Source organism: Tupaia chinensis, unplaced genomic scaffold (genome assembly GCF_000334495.1).
Source record: "Tupaia chinensis unplaced genomic scaffold, TupChi_1.0 Scaffold000402_1, whole genome shotgun sequence".
NCBI lineage: Eukaryota > Metazoa > Chordata > Mammalia > Scandentia > Tupaiidae > Tupaia > Tupaia belangeri.
Genome location: NW_006159904.1, coordinates 1,738,889 through 1,756,045, shown reverse-complemented (window position 1 = coordinate 1,756,045; position 17,157 = coordinate 1,738,889). Strand labels below are relative to the sequence as shown.

The following is a 17,157-nucleotide window of genomic DNA, read 5'->3' as shown; positions in this document are numbered from 1 at the left end:
TCACAGCTCATTCCTTGCAGCTCTCTTTTCCTGGCTGCAGAACTCTTCCTGCTGTAAAGCAACCTGCCACTTTTGTTGAAATCCAGAGTTTTCTTCAACAGCAGTAGTTTCTCGCTAGTTGGTCTTCCTCTTTGAATCAGTTCTGTGATTCAAATACTGCCCTTGTCTTGTCCTAACAATCAGAAGGAACCTGCAAACTCTTGAGATGTGCAATGTGATGCACAGGTATGCCCTCAGCACCTGCCTGCAAAGCTGGCCTGCCAACAAACATTCCTCACACAGTCTACAACTTCAGTGTAATTTAAAAAGAAAAATAGCAACTAAAAGCACACTTCTCCCAAAAGATTTTTCCTAGATGCCCAGCTAAAGGACATTCATTGATTGTTCATGTGGTTTGTTTTGTCTGTCTTAAACCCAGCTCAAGGATGTTTGTTGGTTGGTCACGTGGTTTATTTTTCTTCTATTAAACAGAACTGACAGCCAACTGAATTTTTTTTAAAAATGTTACAGAATGTAACTCCCCAAATTTTACAATATTATAAGCATGAGCTCACTCACTGAACAATTTTTCATTCCTAATCTAGATCTGCCATACTATACTTCTGACTAGGTTATTATGTTTTAGTTAAATTTGAGAATGCCTAGTCATTTCAGATTACTTTATCAATCAGAATTTGACCTGTAAATGACTTGGAAAACTAATGACCTTTTACCCACTTTTTTGTCTTGCCCATTGCTGAAAGAAATAGCAGAGACTGGGTGATTTCTAAAGAAAGAGAGGTTTATTGGCTCACAATTATGGTGACTGGAAAAATCCAAAGGCATCACAAAATGGCAGAAGGAGGTTATTGAGCAGAGCAGAGCATATTCTACATCTTAGTGGCTTTGCCTTCATCATTTCCTCTCCTTATAGACACACCAGAACGAAATCACGGGGACCCATCCAAAGACTTTATCACACTCTGGTATACCATGAAGGATTAAGTTTTTACTTATCATCTTTTTTTTTTTTTTTGAGAGGTTTTTGCTATAGGGTGTGTGTGTTCGCCAGACAGACAGAAAGAGACAAAGTGACAGAAAGCAAGAAATCACCCCCCAGGGGGGATGGCCACGCCACAATCCCTTCTCCTCCATTCTCCTCTCAGGATCTTGGGCATGCACATGCACCCAGCGTGAGTTTTAAGCCACCAGGTCGACTATGTGGGAGTCCAGTGACATAGCCATTACGCTAACTGCTGGTCCCCTTCACTTATCATCTTTACAATACCAAGTCCCAGCACATAAACTTCTGGGGGACATCCAATCACTGCCTAGTAAGATCAAATTCCAAAACATGAATCTTTGGGGAACAAACCATAATACCCACTTAGGTATTTTTAATGAAATTTTCTTTGTTATATTATTTTTATAAATACAAATTAGTCAATTCTCCTGTTCTTAGTCTTTCCAATAATAATTATGAGATATAAGGCCTGCTTTTACAATAATAAATCCCTTTGAAACTCAGCTGATTTTTACCCAGCAATGAGGTTACAAACATTCCAAGTTTCATAGATGGTAGTTCTGTTACGTAGTATTGAGTTCTATCATATAGCATTGAGTAATATTGCTAATTGCTCAAAATTACTGTTTATTCCAACAAATACATATGTTATGAATTGAATTATGCTTCTACTCCTCCCCCACCAAAAAAATTGAATGAAGTCTTATCCTCTAGGACATCAAAATGTGATCTTATTTGGAAAAAAGTTATAGAGGTAATTAGTTAAGGCAAGGTCATACTTGAATAAAGTCTTGTAAGAAAATGGCGATGTGAATACACAGAGACCCAAAGAAAACACTACGTAAAGATGGAGTCAGAGATTGGAATTATGTAACTGCCAGCCAAAGCAACATCCAGGAAGACTCTTCGTACCCAGTGTTGCTGCCAGATGACTATCACAGAAGTTAAACCTTCATCGCATGTCACTTGACCAGTCAAAATCCCAGTTGCCTGGTAACAGCTGAATTCATTTTGTCATCTAAGATTTTTTGTAGCAGAGAACACTGCAATTTACAACCAGAAGTCTCCAGAAATGTCTCTCACTTTCTAGCCCCTGCATATCTGCTTACCCTATTCCAATCTAGGTGCATCTACACCTGTTGAAATCTTATGGTAGATTCATATCCAAAATAAAACTCCATTCTCTTTTTGAAAGCTGTTAGTGATTTTTGGGGGGGCGCCAAATTTTATCTATTTCTCTCTTGTACTAAGGTAATATTCTTATAATTTTCACCATGTTTTCTTTTTTATCTATTTCTCTCTTGTACTAAGGTAATAGTCTGACAGTTCTCACCATGTTTTCTTTTATCTATCTATCTGTTTTTTAAAATTATTTATTTTGCATTTATTCACTGAACATCACAGCATTTTTGCATTCATTCACTGAACATCACAGCATATAAAATGAAATTTCCCATTCAGAATACACAGTATAGTGGCTTAATCATACATATTATTGTCAATAAATAATTTTCCATTTCTTGTTTCATATACATCTATATATTTTTCCTCCCCCCTCTATTTCTCACCCCCTGCCATTTCTTACTTTTCTCCCACAGTCTCTAGTGTCTGCAGTTATTTTCAATTCCTTCCCCCTCCACATTTTATTGATTCACAGAATATCTTAATCTAACTACTTTCAGTAGTAAGTTCAGTTGACATATACATATCTGTGAACACATGTTTGACTTTAGACATGAAACTCTGTGAGCGGAATGAATATACTATAAAGTAGCACCTCACTGAGGCTAGATGGCTTACTGTGGTCATTAAATAGGTATTTTTAACATACTCTTTAATTTCAAGAAAAGCAGTTTCAGCTTTAATAAATCAAAATCAATTTGGCTATAATGTGTCTTGGAGAAGATCTTGGCTTGATTCTATTTGGGGTCCTTTGTATTTCTTGGATTTGGATCTTTGAATGCCTCTCTAGGTTTGGAAAGTTTTCTTCCAGGATTTCATGGAATAGCTTAGCAATGCCCTTCTTAGTCTCTTTACCTTCTGGGATACGGATTATCCAGATGTTTGGACATTTAATGGTATCTAGTATTTCTTGTATATTATTCTCAATTTTGAACTATTTTCTCAGTCTTCATGGTAGATTTTTCTAGTCCAGCAATTCTGTTTTCTACATTTGTATGATCTAATCTGCTTTTAATACTTTCAAGGGAAGTTTTGACTTTTTATATTATAGCCTTCATCTCTAACAGTTCCATCTAATTCTCTTTTATGGTGTGTATTTCCTTTTTCAGATCATGCAATAACTTTCTCAACTCTTGGAACTCATCTCCTCTTTTCTCCTGCTTCTTCTGGAGTTTATTGTCTCTTGTCTCTTGCATTTTTGCTAACTTTGTCATTATGAATATTCTAAATTCTTTATCAGACATTTTCACAAGTTCCATTGTACTGTCTGTTGAAAAAAAAGGAGTTATTCTTTTCCCTCGGGGGAGAAGTATTTTCTTGGGTTCTCACATTTCTTGTGCTTCTTTGGTGATCTCTGGTCATCTGATGGGTTATTTGATTTTTCCATATTTTTAGAAGTTCAATCTGAGGCATACAGGAGGAGGTGATCTGCAATCTCTTTGCCGTTCCATTTTTCTCTCTTTGTGGATCCGATTCAGTGGGTATTGAAGAAAACGTTGACCCTAATAGAGTACAGATCTTTGGCTACAGTTCAATTAGACCTGTCTAGACACTCAGTGTATGGAGGCTAAGCAGCAAAATGATGAAGGTAAAGGAAAGAGGATAAGAAAACAGAAAAAGAAAAAAGAGAGAAAAGAAGAGGGAAAAAAACCCATTATTTATTTATTTATTTATTTTTAAAAAGCAAAAAATGAAAACTGCACGGTCGGTCCACAGGTAAGCCACACAGAAGCACTAGTTCTCAGCGCCAATGGAGGACTCAGTCTTTTTCTGAAATGCCTGCACTTTGCCTCTCCTAAATGGGAGGAGGGAAAGGGGATTGTTAGCAAGATAAAGGAGGATCTGAGAGCCAAGAAAACACTTTACCTTAAAACCTTTAATAAAAGAAAAATTAAATATAAATGAAAGGATAGAGACAGTGAAGGATAAGGGTGAAGTGAAATTTTAGCAGAAAATCTTCATTACTCTTAGTCCCTGAAAGCACTAGGTCGCACCTCTAATGGAGGAGTCCCTCTGTACTTTGCCTCTCCTCATCAGGGTATTTTTTGTTTGTTTGTTTGTATTCTGTCTTCATCTGTATATATTAATGTACTTGGCACTCCACTTTATAGGCTGTATTTTTTGTGGCCCACTGTCATGAATATGTTGCCATTTGATAAATAAATAAATATATAAAATATATATGTGTGTGTTTGTGTGTGTGTGTGTGTATACTTATATTTTTATTTTGAGAGATTTTTTGCTATAAGGCCTGTGTGCTCACTAGAAAGAAATCACCCACCCCCCCGCAAGTGGAATGGCCATGCCACAATCCTCTCTTCTCCATTCTCATTTTAGGAATTTTGGAACGTATACATCATGAGACTGGTGTGAATATTAAGCTGCTGGGTCCAGAACTCCAATCACTGTCACATACATAGGTGTTCAGTGATGATGTAACCATTATACCATCTGCTGGTTCTGATAAATATTTTTAAAATAATTATTGAATTTTATGTATTATTATTATTGTTTTTAAATTTGCTGTAGGACACGTGTGCTCCCCAGAGAATGACAGAGTAGAGAGAGAGGAAAATTGAGAAAGCAAACTACTAGGTCCAGGACTCAAACCACAGTCAGCCATGTGAGAGTCCAGTACCATAACTACCATGTCACTACTGGCTCTAATTCATACATCTTAGATTGACCTGTGAACTAAGAGCCATGCTAGAGAAACACAAAGGAAAGTTCACAGAGGTGACAGCAAAAATTCAATGCTATGCAGAGATATTTATAAAACTTTTGTTTCCCCCCATAACCAACTGCCTGCAGGATCCATTAGAGCTATATCCACTTTTCCAAACCATCTTCTCATTCTATCACTTAAATGCTAATGTCATATTTTTACACCTTTCTACTACCAAAGCTAACAGCATCTGACTATTTAACTCCACAAGCATGAAATATTATACAAATCACACAAAAAGAAACATCTAGGTAAGTTATTTTACTTCCTCAAAGATTACCCTTATATGTGTCACATTATGCACAAGTTTGGTAATTCAAGATCAAGAGAAAAGTTTGTTAAATCCCATTATTAATTAAATATATAAAGATAATGGAAAATAACGTTAGTGATAGATGCCTTAAATCTCTTATCTTATTTAATCTTCAAAATTACCCAGTGTGTTTATGTTCACCTTGCAAAACAAAAACCTGTGGAAGAAAAAGGGCCTCAGAGATAAATTCTCGGCTTGGGCTCAGTCAATTTCAAACAGTGTTATAATCCTTAAATCCATGTTCTTAATCCCACACCACCCTATCTTCCAGAAAACAAGAGGAGAAATAGGTAAGCATAGGATAGTAGTCACGAAAACAATAATTGATCCTGTTGTGCTAGCCAAAGAAATATAAATTAAACAGATGAAGGACATAGAAACTGCAGAATTTCAGTCCAGTATGATGAGCGCACTGCAGTCATGTTTGTTTTCAGTATTCATAAGATGGTTCACTTCCTCCATTTTTATTTTTCCAGTCAGAATGTTAAAGTTCAATTTGCTGACACAGTCTCTCAGCACTAGAAATGTTTTTTTAGTATTAGCATGTAGATACAGAAAATAATCAGTTTGCAAAAATGATTAACTACATTAGCCTTAAACCTCAAATACAGAAATTGAGTAACTCCTAAAAGTATGATGATAATTTTTTTATGTTCTTCTTTCTGAAGAACTTCATTTTTTTAAAAAAAAAAACTTCCTCAAGAAAAATAAATCTAGAATTATTATTTAAAACTTGGTCTTGGATTCTTTTATATTTGTATTGAAGTTTAAAATTTTTATATGAGTAAATTTTTACAAAGGAAAAAAGCTTGTCATTTTACTACTAAAATGTGTCATGACCATTTTCATGTACTACTCATAATTTTCTGATTTTGTCGTGTTAAATTTTGTTTTGGTGTTAAAGAAATATGTTTATTTTTGCTATAATTTTAGTTGATATATAATGGTACATATTTATGGGGTACAGTGTGATTTTTCCACATATGAACAAAATGTGTAATGATCAAATCAAGACATTAAACATACCGCCCTTCTCAATGTTTAGCAGTACTATGCATTATGAACATTTGAAATCTTCTCTTCTGTTTAGTTTGAAATATACATGATACTGTCACCAACTATAGTTACCCTATTGTGCTGTAACACTCTAGAACTCATTCCACTCTTTGGGACTTTGTTAGCCAAATTATCCTCATCCTTCCCTAAACCCTCCCCTTTAAGTCATGATTTCAAACTGTTCTCTGTTGGACACTTTTTATTAGATTTTAAAAAGATTTCAATACAGAATAGTAATATGCTATGAAACCCGAAACAGTAAAAGTTGAGTAGACTGAATTCTTTCTATATTGAATTAGGAATTTCTATCTACTTATATTATGGAAAACAGCCCTCCTGCATATTTCCAGAGAGAATGTTGAAGAACTTGGTACATATTTTTGCTCCCCTTAAGTAAGTTTAAGGAGATCCAGAAGGTTTATATTTCCTTCTAGAAGTGCTTTTTTGTCTTGACTATCAGCTGGGCTATGTCTCAACAGGAATCAGACACCTCCATCTGGTGGCCTACTTATAAAATTCTCATACTGTGCTTTTCTACAGATGTTGTAAGTTTGTATTAAGTTTCAGATTTGCTAGGGTTTTTTTTTTTAATTTACTGTCACTTCTGATTTTTAATTATTGTATACCTTGGTGGAGATCAAATTACATAGCTTTAAAATTAATATCTAACCATACTGAAAATTTATCTCTCAAAATATATTAATCATTTAAAAGTAAATGAAATTCAAAATAATTAGTGGACTTAAGGAAGCTAAGCCCTTGCTTATCTGTCCCTATAAATCACTACCAATCACAAAACATGAACCCACTGCACTAGCCACTGGAAATAACATTTTCCCCCATTTCTATGAAGAGCAAAACAGAGTTTATTTTAAACACTTTGATATTTTTAAAAATACCATTTTATAGTGATACATGAAAAACTCGTTTCAAAATTCCATTTTGTCAGCCAATGATTAAGTATTTAGTAAGGAGCAAGATCAAAAGGTTTATTTAAACCCAAAATATGCCATCTCTTTTGCTTTCTCAAAAATTACCTAAGTAATTCTTTATAAAAGGAATATGTTTTAAGGCAGTGGTCCCCACCCTCAGGCTGGACAGGGTTGGTCTATGGCCTGTTGGGGCCCCAATCCTCTCCTACCCCACCCCTACCACCTCTCCCTGCACAGAAGCTGGGGGTGGTGGACGAGCGAGGCTACCTCTGCGTATACAGCCACTTCTCCCCACCACTCACATTACCTCCTGGGAGCCACCTCCTGTCCAATCAGTGGTGGTATTGGATTTTCATGGGACTGGAAACCTTATTGTTGTGGGATTGTTTCATTATAGGTTGCAATGTGGTAGTAGTGGAAATGGGGTCCATGGTGGATGTGGTGTGCTGGGGTCATCCCAGGACCAATCCTCACCTCCCTTACCCTTCCCTGTCTTCTATGAGGCTGGTCCTTGGGACCAGGAAGTTTGGGGACCCACTGTTTTAAAGTTTACTCATTTATTTCTTGAGAGAAAGAGAGAAGGAGATTGACAGGGAGAGACAGGCACCCTCGAGAGGATCTTCATACTACACTCCTCCTGCTGTCCCGTATCCCACGGGCCCTCCCAGAGTGCTCAGGTAGACCTGGAATGCAGACCTAGAGCCTTCCCTTATGGCCTCTAGCATCATGCACGGCAGCCCTCCTTTGCCTGCGCCGTGGCTGCTGGGCCAGTTAAAGAAATATTTTACTTTAGGTTAAAATATTTGGGTTTGACCTGTTGTTTTTTTCCTTAATAATCAGTGGTGATATTTACTCAAAGGCATACAATTGGGAGTTGTGATAGCTTTTTAAAAATATCTGTAGAATACTTATGAAATTTGCAAATATTTAGTTTTAGTGTCATTTATTTTGCTTTATAAAGTTTTATTTTATTAATAAAACAGAATATGTACATGTGTATGTGTGAGAGAGAGAGAAGCACTGAAGCGTCGTCATCTGTTCATGCCACAATCATCCCAGCTCTCCAGCTCACCAGGATTTGGGGCACTCCTGTGCAAGCCCAGCATGTTTCGGGTCACTATGGTTCTGTACACTACCAACTGTGCCTTAAATACTGGGTTCTCATTTGTTATTTAACTCAATTTATAAACAGCCTTTTCCTCCATTCATCACTTAAAAATTCTTGCACTGTGCTAACCCAACCTCTACTCCCATTCCATTCTGATTGCTTCAAAATGATAACTGAGAATCACTCTTATTTTTAGAAATTATTAGTTAATGCTATGTAGCAACAGAATCTTTTCTTTTTTAAGAGAAATTTTTGCTATAGGGCATATGTGCTTGCCAGAGAGACAGAGAGACAGAAAGCAAGAAATTATCCCCTTACCGGGATGACCACACCACAATCTCTACTCCATTCATCTCTTGGAATTTTGGGCATGTATGCACACTCACCTGGCGTGAGTTTTAAGCTGCTCAGTCTAGGACTTGAACTGCAGTCAACTATGTGGGAGCCTAGTGATGTAACATTATGCTATCTGCTGGTCCCTGTAGCAATAGAATCTTATATGTATTTGTTAAATCCAATCTTCTAATCAAAACAGGAATTACCTATGCATATGATTGAAATTAGCATTGGAGAGTTCATCATATTATGAGGTTACAGAGTACATGTTACATAATGTGACAAACTTTTCTTTTTAAATTTTATTATTTTTATTTATTTTTTTTTTAGTTTTTGCTCTAGGGCATATGCACTCACTGGAGAGAGACACACAGAGAGACAAATCACCTCTGGGGGTGATGGCCATGCTGCAATCCTTTGTCTTCCAATCTGCTCTCAGGATTTGGGGCACACACATATACACACCTGGCATGATTTTCAAGCTACCATGTATAGGACTCGAACCAAGGAGTTGCCCATATGGGATCCAGCTACTTTAACCTCTATGCCACCTGCTGGCCCATGTGAGTAACTTCATAATTTTGCTATGTTAACATTTCTAAAGACTTTTAATTTTTATTTTGTGTCCTAACTCTGTCTCTTGGCATCATTTCAAGTGGTTCTGGGTATCGATCAACTTTTATGAACTAATTCTACGTCACCCTATGTCCTATATTAGAGCATTTTCATTGTTATACTATGTTACATATGTTATGCAAGTATATGACTGTATTACGTGTCATACAGATCATACATTTGCAGCTTATGTTTTTGTTCACTTATTCTTTTGCTGCATGTGATGCATTCTGTTGCCATTGTCCACTGTCTAGTAAAACTTTCACTTTGGGGAAATGAAAAGAATAACAGTCTTCATTAAGAAAGCAATGAGTTACGGGGCCAGCAGATGGCATAATGGTTATGTCACTGGACTCCCACATAGTCAGCCTCGTAGTAGATTGAGTCCAGGACCAAGCAACTTAAAATTCATGCCAGGGGTGTGTGTGTGTGTGTGTGTGTGTGTGCGCACGCACGCATGCCTGAAATCCCGAGAGGAGAATAAAGAAGAAAGGACTGAAGTGTGGCTGTGCCCCCTGAGGGGCGATTTCTCTTTCTGTCTGTCTCTCTGGTGAGCACACATGCCCTATAGCAACAATCTTTCTCAAACAAACAAACAAAAATGAGTTATTTTTCAGCATGGTAATATATCAATATAACCAAAAAAGAATGTTTCTTTCCTTTCAGAGGCGAGCTGCTGATAATTTGAGAAGACATCACCAATACCAAGTAAGTCATCCTTCTATTATATTTTGAAATTTTCATTAAAATAAAATACAGTCCCTTCTTCAGAAATGACTCAGAAGAGAAATCATATTTACGCACTGAATATCCATATTGTTCTAAAATGCCTCAGGAAGTTATGAGGAACCTGGTGAAGCGATATGTCGCCGCAATGATTAGAGATGCTAAAACAGAAGAAGGCCTGACTGAAGAGAACTTTAAGGTAACCATTTCCATCTTAATCACAAGAGACAAATTCTGCAGAGTACAGAGACATGGCACACTGAAAATCAGCCATGTGCTTAGCAAGCCTGTGTACCTTCTGATTTTCAAAGTCCCATTAAAAACAAAGTGATGAAATATTATCTCACAATGAGTTGTTTTCAAACATACTTACTCTAAAATGGCAAGGGGACATGGTTGGAGGCAGAGAAACCCTAGCGCCTCACAGCATTCTGACTCACCGAACTGGGCATGCCACTATTTGGCAAACTTTAGTTTTTTGTAATTTCAACCCAATTTCTACATCTGAAACATTTAGTATCTGACACATGAACAACAGCAAAAACTTTGTGTGTGCTCTGCAAATCTTTGGTGGCAGACAATTGAAGTTTGAATTTAATTGTAACATACACTTATTAAATTTCTCCTTGAGTATTTTTTTTATAATTCTGTCAGAGTGAATAGGTAGAATATATGAAATATCATGTTTGAGTTGCATGTTTAAAATACTTTGTTATTCTGCATGAGTGTTTAGAGATTGTGAACGTGATTTTGATTAAGTCAATGAGATCTTGCAGGTAAAAACAAACCCTAAAAAAGAAAAAGTCCTGTAAGAGACTAACAGAGAAAAGCAGCAGGCTTGAGCAAGAGAATAAAACAGCCAATTAGTTAAGAGGATAAATTTTCAAAATTCAATCACATATTGAAAAGTGCTTAGGCACTGGATTTTTACAAGGCTGACCATGGTTCAAATCTCTGACTCAGTGACTTGAAAATCACAATGGGCACACGTGTGATTTTCTCCAAGTGTGTGTATCTCCAAGAGGAGACTGGAGGTATAGTGATTTCTCACTTTCCCTCCCTCTTTCTCCATCAGTCTCCAGAGGGTGCACATGACCAATGGCTAAAACCTAAAAAGAAAAAAAGGAAAGAAAGAAAAAGATGATTCAAAATGTTCTTTGCAACCACAAAACGTAAATTTTAAAGTTAACTGATTCATCTTGCTTTGGGAGATAGGTTTAGGAAGACAGCATGGCCATCATTAGTTGGGACTGTGAATTCAATTTCTTAAAAGTACAAGCTAATAAGATGAATCTCAGAATTGCTGTCTGACCCAAAGCAATTGTCAGGATGCAGTGTTTGACCTCGATGTGGGTGTAAGGTCATCCCCAAGGTAGGAAACAAGTGAAAGTAATTGCCTACTCTTGGAAAGGAGGGCTCCACTTGAACTATTTGCTTTAGATATACATTTGGACAGAAAGATGTGCCAATAATACGAATCCCATGAAATAAATCCCTGAGCCTGAGATGACTTAAGAGCAGATGAATATTTTGGAAAGAAAGCATGGGAAACTGTTATCTGAAAGAAATCCAATGTGTGAATGGTCTTCCGAAAAGTCATGGAAAATTCATATTATGAAAAAACTGTGAATAGATTTCAAAATTTTTGAACCAAAATAAATTCATACTTTATTTATCCACAAACTTGACTCATATTGGTGGAAGAGATCATTCCTCTGATATCTTTTCACATCAATTTTAAGACGTTTGCTTTTTTATTATAAAACTTCAATAGGGAAATTAACATCAAAATGACGCCACGTGTCAGAGAACTGGGGTACTAGAGAACCACAATAGATTTCCTAGTTGTTCAAAAGTAGTGGAAACGGCGACCCATTGCGGAAATGACAGATAATATTTCCCAGTGTTTGTTTAAGTTATAATCTTTGCTGTCATTCTACATTTTATTTAGGAACTAAAGCAAGACATTTCTAGTTTCCGCTTTGAAGTCCTGGGATTACTAAAAGGAAGCAAACTTTCTACAATCCAGTCTGGTAACACTTCCAAGGACTCTTCTAATTCAGCAGACTCCGATGAAAAGAGTGACAACGAAGGAGGTAGCAAAGACAAGAAGAAGAATTTCAGTCTTTTTGACTTAACCACTCTTATTCACCCACGATCGGCAGCCATCGCCTCTGAACGACACAACATAAGCAATGGCTCCGCTCTCGTGGTGCAGGAGCCACCCAGGGAAAAGCAGAGAAAAGTGAATTTTGTGACCGACATCAAAAACTTTGGGTTATTTCACAGACGTTCAAAACAGAGCGCTGCGGAGCAAAGTGCAAACCAAATCTTCTCTGTGTCAGAAGAAGTTTCTCGTCAACAGGCTGCAGGACCCCCCGAGAGAAATATTCAACTGGAAACTCGAGGATTAGCGTCCCGAGGTGACGCGAGCATTCCCGGTCTCAGCGAACAGTGTGTGCTAGTGGACCATAGAGAAAGGAATACGGACACGCTGGGCGTCCAGGTCGGCAAGCGAGTGTGTTCCTTCAAGTCCGAGAAGGTGGTGGTGGAAGACACTGTTCCTATAATACCAAAGGAAAAACATGCGAAGGAGGAGGACTCCGGTACAGACTACGATTTAAGCCTCACAGACTCAGCCACTCATGAAGATTATGTGACAACGAGGTTGTGATACTTGAAAGAGGAAGAGCTTACCGTACATATACAAATTTCCCTTAATGTTCTGGGTGGGAGGGAAGTGTTTAAAATTAAATTAGCAAGTGTTAACTTACACTTTCTAGCATTTATCAACGGTGGCATATTCACTTGTAACATGTTTAAGGCAAAGGCTAGCAAAAACCCTCCTGTTTTGTAGCCTGCTTTTGCTTTCACAATTTGTTTTAGAGGTTTTTCTGTTGTTGTTGTTGTTAATAAATAAATGCACCTTGTATTCTTGTACTGTTGCAATAGCCCACAGAAAATTTTTAGCTATCTTTTTAAATTAAAACAAATGCAATTTATTTCCTGTGGTAGTTGACTCCTATGATAGATTTTTTTATATGCAAAAAGCAATGTAGCTGAACTACTAGAGCTTTCATAATTTTTTAGCATCTCTAGAGAGGATTACTAAGCAAGGACTTTTCATCCAGTTCTACTGTTTGGCTTCAAAACACAAGTATTACCAAATTATTTCTTAAGAATATGTAAATAACAATAGCACATAATTAAATCGGCAAAGTCTTATCATGGAGTTTGGTCATAATCAACTCTTAAAATGAAAGTTGGGTTTATGAAAGTTGGGTTTATTTCATAGAGTTTTAGGTAGTTTCTCTATTTCCTTTCATTAAGTAAAGGAAATGCTTGTCTTAATAAATTTTGGTGGCAGATGAGGTGGGTTTTTTTTTAATTTTTTATTTATTTTTATTTTTGCCATAGGGAGCATACGTTCACCAGAGAGAGACAGTGAGAGAGAAAGTGAGGTGAGAAATCACCCCCTAAGGGGAATGGGCCTTTTCCCTTCCACTCTGCCCCTGGGATTCTGGGCTTGCATGCACAAGTGTCCAGTATGATTTTGAAGACACCAGGTCTGGGACTCAAATTGCAGTTGGTCATGTGGAAGTCCAACTCCTTAACCACCATGTCACCTACTGGCCCCTCTTTAAAAAATAATAATAATAATTAACCATTCCAGGCTCAATTGCTGATCAATATAAATGTAAGCCTTCATGAATAACTGCATTTTAAGAATCTGGCAAAAGTTCTGAGTTACAGGAAAAAAAATAATGAACAATTAGAATAGTCTAAGCACCTTAAACAAAGCCATGTGATTACATATTTATAATATCGAGGTGAAAAAAAATTTCTTGGAGAGTTTTTTGCTATAGGGTGCATGTGCACTCTTAAGCCATTATAGAAACTTTTCTTACCACATGCAATTAGCATATATTTTTAATTAATAGACAGAGGCTAAATTTATTTTACTTTAAAAATTCCCTCTGTGGGCTAGAGAAATGGTATATGATTAAGTATTGACTGCAAACTACAACTACATGAGAGTCCAGTGACATAGCCGTCATGCCGACTACTGGTCCCTTGAGGTGAAAATTAGCTAATTCTAATAATCCACATTTAAGCAAAGTTGAATTACAGTTTTTTTGTTTGTTTTAGTTTTTGCTATAGGGTGTGTGTGTGCTCACTAGAGAGAGAGAAAGAGGCAAAATAAGAAATTCCCCTCCCACTCCTCCAGTCTCTTCTCAGAATTCTGGGTGTGAATGCACATACCTGGTGTGATTTTCAAGCCCCTGGGTCGGGGAGTCTAACCAGGCAGTTGTCCATATAGGATCCAGCACTTTAACCTCCACACCATCTACTAGCTAGAATTACTATATTTTCAATGAGTGCAATATTGTTGTCAACTCAAAAGAAGGGCAAAAAACTAGTTTCCTCTTTTTTTACCGCCAGTGACTGGTATACATTTTTTTAAAATCACTCAAATATAATTACCAATTTTATTAGTAGATGTAGAAATGTTATTTTCCCTTAAGGAACATTATTCTTATTTAACTTCTTGATCTTTTGTTGTTTGCAAGATAGTCTAGCTTATATTACCTGAATTTACTGAACTATATAAGTGTTCTCACCTGATATAAAAATTATACCAGAAACCGCTTAAAGTTTAAGTTAGATTATTTGTGTCTGTTTAAGCCATTATAGAAACTTTTCTTACCACATGCAACTAGCATATATTTTAAATTAATAAACAAAGGCTAAATTTATTTTACTTTAAAAATTCCCTCTGTGGGCTAGAGAAATGGTATATGATTAAGTATTGACCAAAAACTACATAACGTTATGAAACCCAGTTCCTGATTACCACACATCGAAGGTAAGAACTAACAGAAGTGACAATGATAGCCACTGTTCTTTGTGCTTTATATCTATTAAAACATATGTACTGTTTATTAACACCTCTCAGAATTAGCTACTGGCCTTATCCCCATTTTACAGATAAAGAAACCGAGACAAGTCCTACCCTGGCTATGGTAACATAGTGATGGAGCTGCGATGTGTCCTTCGGGGACTTGCCCTTAATCACTATACTCCACTGCCTCCCAGAACATAAGCCAGCCAAGCCAGAAAACAGTGCCTATAAATGGATTACTATTACCAGTTCTGAACTCCTATAGAAACAGAATGATGTTAGTTACCCCCGTAAGAATGTGTCCCTTGTTTTAAAGGAACAGCAAGGTGCAAAAAGTATGCTGTATTTGATTCATTAGACACAATTACATCATAAAAGTAGATTTTAAAAAAGTATGGGATCTCAGAAATTAACTCGAAAATTACATTTCAATTTTCAGAAAATCCTGGGGCACTAAGCTCCTGCTCACCCCTAAATTTGGTTTTGTCCTGAGAATCAACCCTAAGGCTACCAAAATGCCCACATTTTTCTAAGTCAGGCATACACTAGTAGAAGAATCATTATATATATATATATAAAACTCTTCTGTGTGTTTTCTTTCTCAAAGTGAAGACCTATCCATTATTTTTAAATATGCTTTATCAGAATTTAACTTCAAATTCTGTTATTTTAAACACCATCAACAATGACATCAACAAAAACTTCTGTTCTCAGCAGTTCATTTACATCAGGTGTTAGGTGTTGTCGTTTTACAGGTGAACATGCTGATTGATTTATTTGGAGCAGGTAACACCCTCCTTTAGGTAACACCCTCCTTTCCAGTGTCCTGAAATGATGCTTCTAATAACACTTGGTGTCACTGACAGATGGGTTTATGAGTATTAACAAAGTTTAGGATATTATTAGTACCAGATGTCCTAGAACCCAATATTGCACCCAACATGCAGTGACCTTATGTAGAATCCAATATTGCACCCAACATGCAGTGAGTTTATATCACATGAGTGCGATGAACAGTAGGCATAGAATAAGAAAACATAAAATAGCAGCAAGATTGCAAGCAATGAGGTGATGCTTCTCTGAGGTCTTCAAGTGAGTAATTTGGAGTTTCTTTCCACTGCTGTTCATTTTTCTATCCACAGAAATTCCTAAATGTCAAAGAGAAATTTGAAATCATCTTCCATGTGTATAATGTTTATCCTTTAAGCCCTTTCGATCTTAAAAAGAAAAATTTTTTAAAAATGTTTTTGTCTGAATTGGATAAAAGAGTATCTTTAAAATTCAGTTCAGTAGACAAGAGGTCATCATTGCTTCGCTTACTAATTACGAGTGTGTTTTGGGAACCCCATTTACAAGAAGATTTGGCATAAACATGTGCCTCACTGTGTATAAATATTCCTAAAACTTCCGGTGTAAGGTAATCTATATTAACTCCAGTAGGTAAACTAGTTATGTAGAAAAAAAATTGGTGACGAATTATTTTGTAAAATGAATTATTTTTCAAAGTGATAATCATCTTCAAAATTATCCATTTCATACGATGATCTCTGTATATCAAATTTCCTTAAATTAGATATTTTATTTACTAGCTGATAATTAAAATAATGCAAAAGTATATATGTTTTCTTGCCTCAACATAGATAGCAACTTGACATACTTTAGTGATCAAACATGCTAATACAAAGAATAAAATTTTTTCAGTAACTTTTGAGGGGTAATTAAAAAAAAACTGATAAAAAATCAAGGGTCATAAATTTCTCATGATAGTTTCAAAAAGTCAAAGTCAATTTTCTATAAAATGTAGGGGAAATATACATAACAAATGTTATAACAGTACTTTTTCTAACATTCAGTAATCCACAATAACTCTGGGGTTTAGATGAGTAAATGATGGGTCAGTTCCATTGAAGAGCGGCGACCAAGTGCTACAATCTGTCCATTCTTTTTTACTTTTTAAAATTTTTCCTCCTTCTTTTTTTTTAAAATTTGTTTGAGAGTTTTTGTTTGTTTTTGTTTTGTTTTGTTTACTATAGGGTACATGTGCTCACCAGAGAGACAGAGAGTGAGAAATCACCCCCCCCCCAGGGGGGATGGCCACGCCGCAATCCCTTCTCCTCCTTTCTCTTTTCGGTATCTTGGGAATGCACGCACACACGCCCAGCATGAGTTTAAGCCACTGGTTCTGGGACTCGAACCACGGTCGACTACATGGGAGTCCAGCGACATAGCCATTACGCTAACTGTTGGTCCCATACTTT

At 36.5% G+C, this 17,157-nt stretch overlaps 1 protein-coding gene across 1 annotated transcript in view; it reads left to right on the top strand.

Annotated features, from left to right (window-relative positions):
- The window catches only part of TRPC4 (transient receptor potential cation channel subfamily C member 4), a 227,990-nt gene extending 215,041 nt beyond the window's left edge, over positions 1 to 12,949 (top strand). The window contains exons 9-11 of the mRNA XM_027774091.1: positions 9,937 to 9,978; positions 10,106 to 10,195; positions 11,948 to 12,949. Coding sequence (XP_027629892.1) covers positions 9,937 to 9,978; positions 10,106 to 10,195; positions 11,948 to 12,670 — 855 coding nt within the window. The 3' untranslated portion in view covers positions 12,671 to 12,949. The remainder of the gene's footprint in view (positions 1 to 9,936; positions 9,979 to 10,105; positions 10,196 to 11,947) is intronic.
- The last annotated feature ends 4,208 nt before the right edge of the window (positions 12,950 to 17,157 follow it).